At 44.0% G+C, this 12642-nt stretch overlaps 1 protein-coding gene across 5 annotated transcripts in view; it reads right to left on the minus strand.

Moving 5' to 3' along the window:
- The window catches only part of Fam214a (family with sequence similarity 214 member A), a 74858-nt gene that overhangs the window by 42359 nt on the left and 19857 nt on the right, over nucleotides 1-12642 (minus strand). The window contains exon 1 of one of the 5 annotated variants that reach the window (XR_003734075.2): nucleotides 9706-10927. The exons of 3 other annotated variants lie outside the window; for them this stretch is intronic. Coding sequence is in view for 1 of the 2 variants with exons in the window: in XM_028865177.2 (XP_028721010.1) it covers nucleotides 9706-9742 (37 nt within the window). In the remaining variant the exon portion in view is untranslated. Of the gene's footprint in view, nucleotides 1-9705; nucleotides 10928-12642 lie in introns of those variants that run through there. One more of the 5 variants, XM_028865177.2, reaches the window with a different exon arrangement.

Here is a 12642-nt window from a genome sequence, read left to right on the forward strand (position 1 = left end):
AAGTATCACCTTACTATCAGGTTGGTAAGAACTGAAGCCATGCGTTCTCTCTTCAGTTTTTCTCTTCAAACACCATTCCAACTGCCCTATCGTCCCTTTAGAGTGGCGGAGGCCAGAGGTGGGATCCTTTGCTAAATACAATGGTCAAGTCCTGGGATTTAATTCCAAAGCAACACTTTTAATTAATGTTTTATTGGATCACAGTGGTCATTATCATGAACTTCAGGCAGTCAAGAACAGACTATTTCCTAGAACCAGATTAAACTGGTTTGAGGCCAGTCAATCAAATGTGCACAGCTTTGATAATTAAGCAGTCATTTACTGCTCATTAGTCCAAACTATATCTTGACAATAAGTGTGCCAATCTACTTAAAGTCCACATTCCACTTCCATACTTAGCTCTTTCTCCCTAAATTAAAAAACAAATGTTTTTTTGATAGAGGGTCTCATATCATCTAAACGGGTCTTAACCTTGCTGTGTAGCTGAGATGACCTTTCACCCCTGATCCTTCTGCCACCATCTTCAAAGTGCTCAGATTATAGGCATGTGACACCTCACATGGTCTCTCCCTAAATTTTGACAGCTAAGTCACACATCATTAGGTCTGTATTTGTAGATGTACAATATCTTGAAATTCACAGATCTCTCAAAAAATAACCAAACAACAACAACAAAACAAAAAACAAAAAATAAAAAAAATCAAAGCAGCATTTCCCACAGTGCTTTCAAGTTACTGAACGGTATGGGAAAAGCTGCTCCGGAGCCACCTGTCAAGCTCTGGAGTCACCGAGCCTCGAGTCCTTAGTGAAGGTCAAACTCTCTGACCCTCTGTCCACTCTGACAATAAAGGTGTGTGAAACTGAACAGGCTTCTTCCAGTTTCAGTCCTTTGCAATCACCAGCAGCCCCGTCCCATCTGTTGTTTTTAATACCACTTTGGCCACAGGCACAGGCTGACCCGAAGTCTATCCTACGACAACAAACTAAAAATAATCACAGGGGTGCTAGCTGGAGTGGAAGCCTTTGTCCCAACCACAGCTGCTTGGCACTTTGGGACTTGAAACCTAAGAATGATCTACACTCCATTTCCATCTTTGTCCCCAAGTTTGCCCTCTGTGGGAAAGTCTGATTGCTCTATTTCCAGCAATTGTGACCCATGGCCATTTCCAGGACAGTTGGAGCACTGGATGCCTGAAGCACAGTAAGGAGGCACGGGGTGAAAAATCCAAACTCCAACCTAATCTTTTCTTTACTTAGTGTTTTGTTTGGAGACAGGATCTGTGTATCCCTGGCTGGTCTGGAACTCTCTATGTAGATCAGATTGGCTTCAGACTGACTGGGATCTGCCTGCCTCTGCCTCCGGAGTGCTGGGATCAAATGTGTGCACCACCAAGCCCCAGGGCATGGACCTCATCTTTCACTCAGTCTGTCTTAGCCACCTTAGTTACTGCTTGTTCCCAGCACTGGCTCCGGAAGGTCTCATAAGCTACACCATGGAGACCTAGGTAGTCAGAAGGTAATTCATACTCCTGTGCATTGGAAGAGCACACCCATTCTTTAGCATCCTCATCCTGCTTTTCTTGAGATGCTTCATGGACTCATTAGTGGTTCCCTATAACTATAGCTAGTGATGAAAACTACTTCAATCAACTTCTAGAAGCCATGGGGGCTTAGATCTCACCATTTGTGAGAGCCTCTTAAGACACCCACGGGCAACTCTAAGGTCAAGCTCTCACAACATGTAGAGGGGATCAAGCTGGGTTTAAAAGCTACTCTTGCAAGCAGACGTCCCCTTTATATTTCCTAACATAGTTTCTCTTTGGAAGGGAAAATTCCTCATATCCTACACAACAATAAATATGCTATGGGCTAGGTGTGGTAGCTCTCCCATGTACTTTGGAAGTCCCAGTACTTTGGAAGGTGACACAAGAGGATGACTAGCTTAAGGCTAGTTCGGGCTATATAATGAGATCTTCCTGAAAAGGGGGTGAGAAGGCATGAACCTCTCAGAAGGTCTCCATTTCGGCTCATAGACACTATCCTTCTCTGGGTCTCCCATCTCATTTGAAGCCTGTGCCCTCTGCTGCAGCTTTGACTGTCTCTGGAAGGACTCACTGCATGCACTGTGTACTTTTCCTTGCTAAACTCAGCATGAATAAAACACACCTTTAGCTGAAACTCCATGGAAAAAAAGGCCAATCATCTGTGTATGTGTAAACTGTGCACACCTGTGTGTACATGATGTATGCGTGTGTGAGTGTGTGTCCATGTGTATGAATGTGCCTGAATGTGTGTGTGTGTGTGTGTGTGTGTGTGTGTGTGTGTGTGTGAATGTCATGCATGTGGAGATCAGAGGATGACATTATGGAGTAAGTTTTCTCCTTCCATCTTTACTTGGGTTCTGGACATCAAACTTTTCAAATAATGATTCTTATTATCCTCATGGTCTTTGTATTTTAATAGTCATCTACTTTCTCTTCTATCAATAAAGTTCCCTCAAATGGGAAAAAGAAACATTCATTTTTAAAATAAGCAAACTGCTTTAGGCAATCACCCATGAAGTCTCTAACACAAGGTTCACAGGCATTCAAATCTATAAAAAATGAAAAATGAGAGAGCTCTTCCTAGTTCCTGGGCAATCTTTGACAGGACTGCAGATATACACCATACAATTTACTGAATGCTTGTGTAAGGAGTTGGAGGTGACCAAGGCTCCAGGAAAACCCTCTGAACTCAATCAATCCGAAGGATTAGCTTGAAGACTGGAGTAGAAGTGAGAAATTTAATGTTTAGGTGTGAAAAACTATGAGTAAAATTCAGCTCTTGAGAAAACAAAAACAGGGGCTGGAGAGATGGCTCAGAGGTTAAGAGCACTGACTGTTCTTCCAGAGGTCCTGAGTTCAATTCCCAGCACCCACATGGTGGCTCACAACCATCTGTAATGAGATCTGGTGCCCTCTTCTGGCCTGCAGTCACATATGCTGTATACATAATAAATAAATAAATCTTGAAAGAAAGAGAGAGAGAGAGAGAGAGAGAGAGAGAGAGAGAGAGAGAGAGAGAGAGAGAAAGCAAAAACAGAGCAAGGCACCATCACCACCACCTCCAAGGGGGCAGAGCAAACACCATCACAACCTCCAAGGAGAGGCCTAATCTTGTGAGGCTGGCAAGGATTGGTCTCATTTGGGATGTGATGAAAATTAACAGGGACACACATCAAAGCACTGGGAAACAGAAGGACCTGGACTCATCAGAGGAAGTTGTCACTCAGGGAATCTGCTGGTATCCTAAAGGATATAGTTTTGCCTCCTTACAATTTGGGCTGAGAATTATGCTTTCATCCATGTGTCACAGATGCCTGGGCTTACACTGGGGGGCTACTCAGCTCTGATTCACCGCTGTCCTCCCTGCACTAAGCCCACGTCATACCACTTCTCTGTGTTCCAAGTAAAGCATCGGCCTTAGGATATTGCTCTTTCAGACTGAAATGCTTCAAGTAGATGGTATCCTTTTCACTGTCCTTTGTGGAAACATCCCCACTGCCTGGTATTGTTATTCCACAGCCCACGCAGAAAGAACTTGGAGGCAGTTGCTGAGAGAACACTGTCACAGAAGAAAGCAAAAACCCTTTTCAGAATCACATGCTCTAGATTTAACTGAGTGCTCAGAGAAGTCTGTGCTAAAAAGGCAACCATCTACTATTCTAGTGCTGTTTTGTTTTGTTCCAGCCTTACTAATCCCTGATAACTGGCACATAACTTTCCAAAATTATCCTTAAGCCTAACCTAATTTAGTCTTGCATTTTTACCTCGTGGGAATATGGTTACAGCATAGGCTGGTCCCAAAAAACACACTCAGTCCTTTCAACATTCACCCCTCTGCCACGTGCGCGACCCTTCACTCCTTAGCACTCTCAGCATTCACATTTTCCACTGAGTGTGTGTTTATATGCGTGAAACCTAAAACTCCTGGAGAAACACAAAAGATAATGGGATACAGACGTGCTTCTAATTACCGCACAGAGCAACTGCAGCTCAGCTGGACTGTCTTAAACAAAGATGGAGGAAGGTGATATTCTTGCAGTGGACCTCCATTTCTAGAACAGGACCATTTCTGCAGAGTTCAGACGGCAGCCTAAGGCCAAAGGAAGTGTTCTTCGGGCCTCCTGCAGCTCAGAGCTGTTCCAAAGTGGTCTTCTGTGCCTGATTCTTTGCCACAGCTCACCCAGAATGCAGAAGTCAGTGCAGACAATGGGTTTCAGCAGGACACTCTGGCACATGCCACCATCTCCTTTGAGGCTACAAAACCCACACGGGTGTTCAAAACCTAATATTTTTCTTACATGCATGTCCTGAAATCCTTACTCAGTCTGTCTTAAGCCTGAATTTTGTGTCTGTGAGCATGTGTGTATATATATGATATATATGTATGTGTATTCACATGTGTGTATACTTGTGTGAGTGTGAGAGTACCACACCACAGCATGCATGTGGAGGTCAGAGGTCAACTTCAGGTGTCAGTTCTCAGCTTCCGCCTTTCTCTTTTGTTGATGGTTACTGCTGCGTATACCAGGCTAACTGGTCCATGAATCTACCTCATATCACAAGAGTTGCAGATGCATTACTATGCCCAGCTTTACACAGGTTCTGAGAACCAAGACTCAGGTGTTTTACTCTCTGAGCCTTCTTCCTCGGCACTGTTTTGATTTTTGAAGTCCAGGCTGAGGTTGAATTCACTATGTAACCAAAGTTGACTTTTAACTCCTGCCTCTAACCCCAGGTGCTGAGATTACAAGTATGAATCACTCACGCCATATTTTTGCTGTTTTGGTTTGTTCTTTAAGACAGGGTCTTGTTAAGTGGCCCTAGAGGGCCTGGTACTAGCAACGTAGCTTGAGTGGCTTTGAACTTGTGGCAACCCTACTGCCCCATACTCCCAAATGCTGGGATTACAGCTTCTGAGAGGCTGTGTTCCTTTTTCACTAAGTGCAAAGTAATCCCTGGGCCTGGTACAGACAGCGCCTCGCAGAACCACTGGACTCATCGACAGGGAAAAAAGATGAGCTTTGATGGAAGGCATCAGCTTCCTTTTTAAATCTGCTTGCTTCTTAGCTCTCAGTAAACTACGTGGTCTTCAGCAGGTTGTAAGACTAACTGATGTTTACGTTTCTGTGAATCATCTCAGCACTAGAGCTGGGTGTAGCTCAGTGGTGGAGTATTTATCTCCCATACACAAGGCCCTGGGTTTGACCCCCACCCCACCCCCCCCCACACACACAAAAAAAAATCTTAGTATTAAAAGAAAACATACAAGTGAGGATGGGATTCATATTAAATCTTGCCTTTAACACAATAAAATTATCATAGCTCAAAACAGTGAAAATATTGTAGTCATTAAAAATCTTATGAATGAATTAAAGTGATCTTTTAAGATCTGAACATTTTCTGAACATTTTCACTTTGAAGTTTGAGTTTTCAAAATTTAGCCTCACAATAGCACCCAAGTTCTATTCTGGAAGTTTCTGCACTTTTGAGACAGTCTTATTCAACTCATTTGTGATATTCACTTTCTGGCTCCTGGACAGCTGGCAACGGGAGGCAACACCAAGGTCACTCTACTAAGTTCCTGCTGAGGAACCCCAAAGAGAAACAAGTGACTACCCAGAGGCTTGACCCAGAGGTCAGAGCAGCTAGACATTTGCAGGGCGGGGCATGCACAGCACAGGCCACAGCAGACTGCCCTGAGCACGGCCTTTCCTTCCCTTCCCTGACTTCTCTTGCTCTCTAGACCCACTGTTTGAGGTTAGCTTCTGACAGCCATCTTCTCTGATTCCCTTTTCTGATTTAGTCCTCTTGTCCCTTTCCAAAGCATGACACAGCTCAGAAAATCAAGAAATGTATCATTTCTATAAAAGTGAAGCTTGGGGCAAAGTCTTAACTGAAAATTGACATCTACCTAATCCTGAGAAAACTTGTTTACACTTGGGGATTTATGTCAGACTTCACTGAGTGTTTAACCGAGCCATTAATCTGGGTACTTTTGTACACTTTTTCACTGAACTCACTACAGAAGAAGAGCTGGTGTCCATGGCCCACCAAGGCACACCTCAGACCCCGAACCTCCACAGGAAGACAGGCCGGATCATTATCATTATTGCCATCACTAGTTGAGACACTGTCTCACGGTGCGGCCCAGGCTGGTGCTGAATTCACAATCCTCCTGCCTCAACCTACAGAGGTTCTAGGCTTGTTCCACCAAGCCCAGTTTCCAACTTCGAGCTTAATGCCACATATTTAGCAATACAAGTTGGAGAACAGGGCATGTATAACCAGCTGCCTCAGTTCCCTCTTATTCCACACAAGAAACTCCTAGCAAAATCTGAGGCCTGACTGGTTATTTTTGATATGCTTACTATTTCCTGTAATTTGTAATTTCATTGTTCCAGTGTGCACCATTATTCCCTTTGATGTTCAGAATCTCTGAATGAGAACAAGAAGGTAATAATTCCAGCTTCCCTGCCAGCAGTCCTTGGCTGCCAGTTTCGTAACACAGTCTTGGCACAAAGGATTATATAACCAGACCCAATTAATATCACTAACAGGTATATCTCCCTAGTCTTTGACTTTCCACAGTGACGTCTCAAGGCTAAAATAAGACACTCTGTTCTTACAAAAGCATCAAGTCTACATAGCAGCACAGTTGATGTGAGAAACTGCTCAGCAACAGCCTGGGAGCGGCCATGCTGGAGGCTGGTCTTCAACATGGGAGGCTGAGGCAGGATGGCCATCAGCCTGGAAATAAATGACATTGTCTCAAGGAAAACAAAGGGGGGGAGAGGGGGAGGGAGAGGGAGAGGGGGAGGGAGAGGGAGAGGGAGAGGGAGAGGGAGGGAGAGAGGGAGAGGGAGAGGGAGGGAGAGAGGGGGGAGAGAGAGGGAGGGAGGGGGAGAGAGAGGGAGGGAGGGGGGAGAGAGAGGGAGGGAGGGGGGAGAGAGAGGGAGAGGGAGGGAGGGAGAGAGAGGCGGGGGGGGGGGGGGGGGGGGGGGAATGAGAACGAACAGGAGGGGAAGAGAGAAGAAAATGGCCGACCACCTGCCCGTCTAGCTGACTGTGTAAACCAATCTTCCTTGGATTCAGGCTACAGATATAGGAAGGAGCTTCTGCAGGGGAGAGCTGAAGGTTTATCACGCAGCATTTAGGTGGACATTTAAAGGACAAAGAAGCAAACATCTGTGGTGACACCTAGAACAGAAATGATTTCACAGGCCTAAACTAAAAAGTCACCACCGCCAGACTGGTACCCATCTGGCCCAAAAGTTTACATAAGAGAATTTAGGAACCCGGCTGGAGAAGGGGCTCGGTGGCAGCATGCTTCCCTAGCTTGTCCGCTTGGCTTAAGCCCCGGCACCACCACCAACCCTCCTCCTTCCAACAACCAGGGACAGAATTTAGGATTAGGAAATAAGATGTATTTACGGATCACAGCTTACAGATTTCAACACATACAGGCACATTTCTACATCACTGTACTTGATAAACAGAACTGTGTTTGCTTCAATAAAGCAAAGTGCAAAGGCATATAGCCAATTTAAGATCTGACACAGAAGGCAGGGGAATTCCTCCCATCAAATAATAAACTCAGTTGAACTAGCTAGCAACACTGCTCTAACCACTGGTTTCTAGCTGTCTGTCATCCAGAGATTCTGACAGTGAACAGGATTCTCAGTGCTCTCAGACAGAAAGCATCTTCAGATGCTCAGCAAGGACTCAGTGGACGGATCTGCCAGGAACATCCCTGTTGGATACAGCGAAGCCTATGTGACGAGGACGTGTGATCAGCTCTGTCTGTGGCCCTGTGTTCTCCCATCTTTTACAGCACATGAAAACAGCCTGCACCTAGAGTTCAGTTCATTCTTAGGAAGTAAACCAAAGGGAACTGGAGAGAGGAACAGTTTAAGTAATGCTGTGGGGTTCTGATTGTGTAATTTAGACAATGGAATTAGCAGTTGATGAGAATGAGCTCAAAAAGAGAAAACAACCAGGTTGACCCCAGGTGGTCATTTTCTTCTTCTTTTAAACACAGGGTCTGGCTCTGTAGCCCAGGCTGGCCTCTAATTTGTGAGTCTCTTGCCTCAGCTTTTCAAGTGCTGGGATTACAGGAGTGTGCCCCCATACCCAGCAAGCTTTTTACCCTGACACAAATATATGTATTGTTAAGAATAAGTAACAAAAGGCACAAGAGCACCAACATGTTTTAAGTTGTTTACAAAGGAAAGAAACATTTTTTTCCTCACTTATCAAAAAATGCTGATACTGGTTGCTATGACTTTCTAATTACAAGGACTTTTTTAAAAGAAAACAATCCTTTTCCAAAGAATGTTTATAAAGATTAAAAAGTTCAGACACAAGTCTCAAAATGAATTAGAAAGGGATGACTTATACAACTACATAAAAGAAAATGTGATGGTTGACAAGGTAGCTCAGACACAGTGCTTGCCCAGTGTGCACAAAGCCTGCCTCTGATCCCTAGTAGCACAAGATAAAAGCAAAACCACATCCAAAACCTGTATTAGTTACAGCTCAACACTGACTGCTCATCAAATGGGAAATATGCTAATTGTCCTGCCCTGCTTTAATTAGCTTAAAAGAGCCATCACCTACATCAATTATATAAATTTTAATTTCACAGTATTTGAAAAATTGAAGGGGGGGCGGGGGAGAGTGGCGGGGTGGCACATGCCTTTAGTTCCAGCACTCAAGAAGCAGAGGCAGGAGGATCTGAGTTCAAGGCCAGCCTGGTTTACAGAGTGAGTTCCAGGACTGCCGGGGCTAAGAGAAAGCCTGTCTCAAAAAACAAAACAAAACAACAAAAAAAGAACAAACAACATTATATAGGACAGCATTTTCAGATCTCAAACACACTGTACCTTATACCCTATTCAATTACTAAATCAGTGTTGCTTAATTAATAATTTTTTAACATTTGCAATTAGCTCATCAGGTACAGAATTATACTTAGGAGGCTAATTTTAGTCTTAAAATACTATTGTACACATTGATGGGTTGGCTTCAAAATCTCTTGCTCTATTTTCTAGATGGGCATTTACCAGGTTTACTGGTGAATTACATCACTGTATTCTATCTGAACTGCACAAAACTAGTTAAGAGACCTAATTAAGAGACTACATAATTTTGGGAAGCATCTTCATAAGTGCATTATGGATGGGCAGTATGGATCCCTTCCTGTCAAAAACCACTAAGCTAATCCCTGGTAATTTTGATCTCATTCAGAAATAATTAATTCAACTAAACATATATACCAGATTTTCAAAACACTCCTTGGCAGCTTTTGTTTTAAAATATATTCTGTGCACACAGCCAGGACTCCTGGCTAACCGCCCTCCCTCCCCGATGTTCTCATTTCTATCACATTTTTCCTCATTAAAGTGAGCACACTGTATCTGGTTTCTTTTCTTCCCACTCATTGTTCAGATTAGCATTTTAATAATCCTTCAGGCAATGCTGTTCAAAGGAAACAGGCTATCTGAAGCAGAGGACAATTTGTCCCTACGTCCCATGACTCTCAAAGTCCAATCATATCCCTGGACCTGTTTATTAAAAATCCACGTAAACCAGCCATACAAGCAACAACCACCCCAAACTGGCCGCTTGACAACAAAACCACTGAAAACACCTCATTACACACCTTGTCTTCGGAGCCCTTTGTTCCCACTGAAAACCATACTGGAAGCCTCCGGCTGTCAGTTGCTACACTGTCAGCCACGGAGGGATCCAGATGTCGGCAGCGGTGGAAAACACGGGAGCAGAGCGGAGCGCAGCACTTCCCCGGGCAGGCTTCTCACAAAGGCAGAGTAGGGTGCACATAGCAACAGTGCGCTCAGCTGATTGGACGCAGGCTGTGCTCAGCCTCACTCCTGGGTCGGCTCGCTTACTCGCTCGCCGGGCTTCCTGTCTACTTGGCAGCACGGTCATGTTTTCTTTGCTCCTCTTAAGAACTCAGCTGTGTTTAGGCAACTTGAAAGGGAAGATCAGTGAACTGACAATGACCAGCACGGGGCCCCAACACGTGTACTTCTAATTGCTCTTAAAAGACCAGAAGTGTGTAAGATAAAATTGATCTCTGGTTGGGTTGCACATAAAATCCAGAACAAAGCAGGGAAGTGAGGGGAAACATTTATTACCTTCCACTTCAAGTAAATCAGGTTCTCACCCAAGTGAAACCCTCAACATGTAAATACAGAAATAGTAACCATGTGAATGTAGCCTGGACCTGAATCTACCTACTCTGAACTCTAAAGCAAACTCCTAGACTGGCACCACCTGAGAGGCACTGAACTGGCAGGTAGTTTCGCCTATCTTTTTGACCTCACAAGTCCCAGTGCCTTTAAGAGGCAAGAACAGGTTAACAGGTCGCTGAGTAAGATCCAAAAGGGAAAAGCCACAAGCTGCTTAGGGAACTCTTATAGTGTAGGAAGGAGGTAGGAATTTCCAGCATAGGTCTCTTGTTACATGAAGCAAGACACATATTCTAAATCCATTTACTTTTATCTTAAAATTACCTGGACATGGGAAGGTATTGATATTTTTCAGGTTTCATATATACTAGTCCACATCATCTCCACGAACATCAACAGCAAAAACACCTCTCCAGCTTGCAAAGCTGCTTGGATTTTAAATTTTTTAGTGGTGTTGCTGATTGAACCTAGGGTCTTGTGCTTGCCAGGCAATCCCTCTGCCACTAAGACAGACCCCAAACCCCTATAAGTGCCTGGGAGGCTCAACACAGGTATGAAGGGACAAACAGGAAGGATCACAGATGGTTTCATTTCAGAAATGCTTTTGTGAACATCTATCTCATCAACCAGGCAGAGGGCTCTGGATGTTAAAGCAATGGAACCTCTTTTGAGTTCTTGGTGGCAGCTGCTGCAATCTGCTCTTACTGGGAGCTTTGTTTACCTCAAGTGTCCTAGGTGGGGGAGTGCAGGATGATGGAAACACTGGCCACTAAGCACCCCATGAGCACCACGAGGCTATTTTTACACGAGAGGCCACAAACAGCACGGTGGCAGGCGGTTTCATAACAGCCCCAGAATCCACAAGATTACCACCCTAAGGAAGCGTCTAGATTCCAGGGGTTCACAACACACAAGTAAACACAACCAAAGAGTTAAATCTAACCCTATTGCTGGCTCCTCCACTAGGCATGGAGAGCTCCCAACTCTCCCAAGGAACAACATAGGGTATGCTTGAGAACACAGAATGAGGCCACGTCACAGGCAACTCAGGGGATGCTACCATAGAGAAGGCAGGGTTTTAAAGTCAGACCAAAGCGTTCAAAACATGAATCTTCTATTCACTAACAGTAGGAGAAAGAAAATTTCTAAGCCACTAAAACTTCCCTGATGCAAGACTAGTCTCAAACCCCCTCTAAGTACTGGACCTAAAATGCACATGGCTGCTGACAAATGACTGCTTTATGGGGTCTCCTCCGTCACACTGTATGCCCTTCAAATGGCAGTATCACATCTGCATGTTACAATCGCTCACCCAGCATCATGCCAAGTTGAATCCCACATGATTTAATTTTACTTCCAAACTACTGGAGATGAATTAAACACAAATGAATAGAGAGTATTATTTCCATTGCCCAGATAAGAAAACTGGCTCATCTAAGAGAATCACATTAAAAATCTGGATTAATAAATTTGTATTTCAAAATTAACTTTTTCTCATCTTTCTAAAACAACAACAACAACAACAAACCAGAAGAGCCACATAAAACACAGCTGAGCATGGTAGAACACAACCGCAATATAAACATTCCAGAGGCTGACGAGAGGATCACAACATCTAGCTTATCTTGGGTTATGCAGTGAGACTCTATCTTGGAAATAAATCCAATACCAATAACTCCTAGGTAGAGTGGGACCACTTCCTTTCAGTTACAGCTGTTGAGCACTGTAATTAACAGCTTATGCTACTGAGTGTTTACTGATACTATAGTATGGACTAACAGCATAAAGAATTCCCAAGCCAGGTGTACTGCACACCTATAATCCCAGCACTTAGGAGACTGAGGCAGGAAGAATCAGATTTTGAGGCCAGTCTGGGCTACATGAGACTCTGATCAAAATAAGTAAATAAATAACTACTAAACAAGAAAAAGGGAGAACTCAGAAAATACATTATATTTATTTAGTCAGATTATAAGTATAAATTAATAACCTTTTCCAAGAAGCGCATCACCTTGAAAAATAAAAACTAGCCCGGTGGTGGTGGCACACACCTTTAATCTCAGCACTTGGGAGGCAGAGCCAGGCAGATCTCTGTGAGTTCGAGGCCAGCCTGGTCTACAGAATGAGATCCAGGACAGGCACCAAAGCTACACAGAGAAACCCTGTCTTGGAAAAATCAAAACAGAGAGAAAAATAAAAACTAACCAAACAAAGTTTACTTTACAAGGTTCCTCCCCTGTGCTGCTGGTCCAGTACCTTCTGTCTTTCTGAAGGAGTCTTGCTTCTCCCTGGGTTACTAATCTTAGTAAACAAAGCTATGATGAATATGCTTGACAGCGCACATCAACTCTGTAGATCTCCATCTGTAGGCCAAGAGTCTAGACACA

The sequence above is a fragment of the Peromyscus leucopus genome, chromosome 14 (genome assembly GCF_004664715.2).
Source record: "Peromyscus leucopus breed LL Stock chromosome 14, UCI_PerLeu_2.1, whole genome shotgun sequence".
NCBI classification, from domain to species: domain Eukaryota; kingdom Metazoa; phylum Chordata; class Mammalia; order Rodentia; family Cricetidae; genus Peromyscus; species Peromyscus leucopus.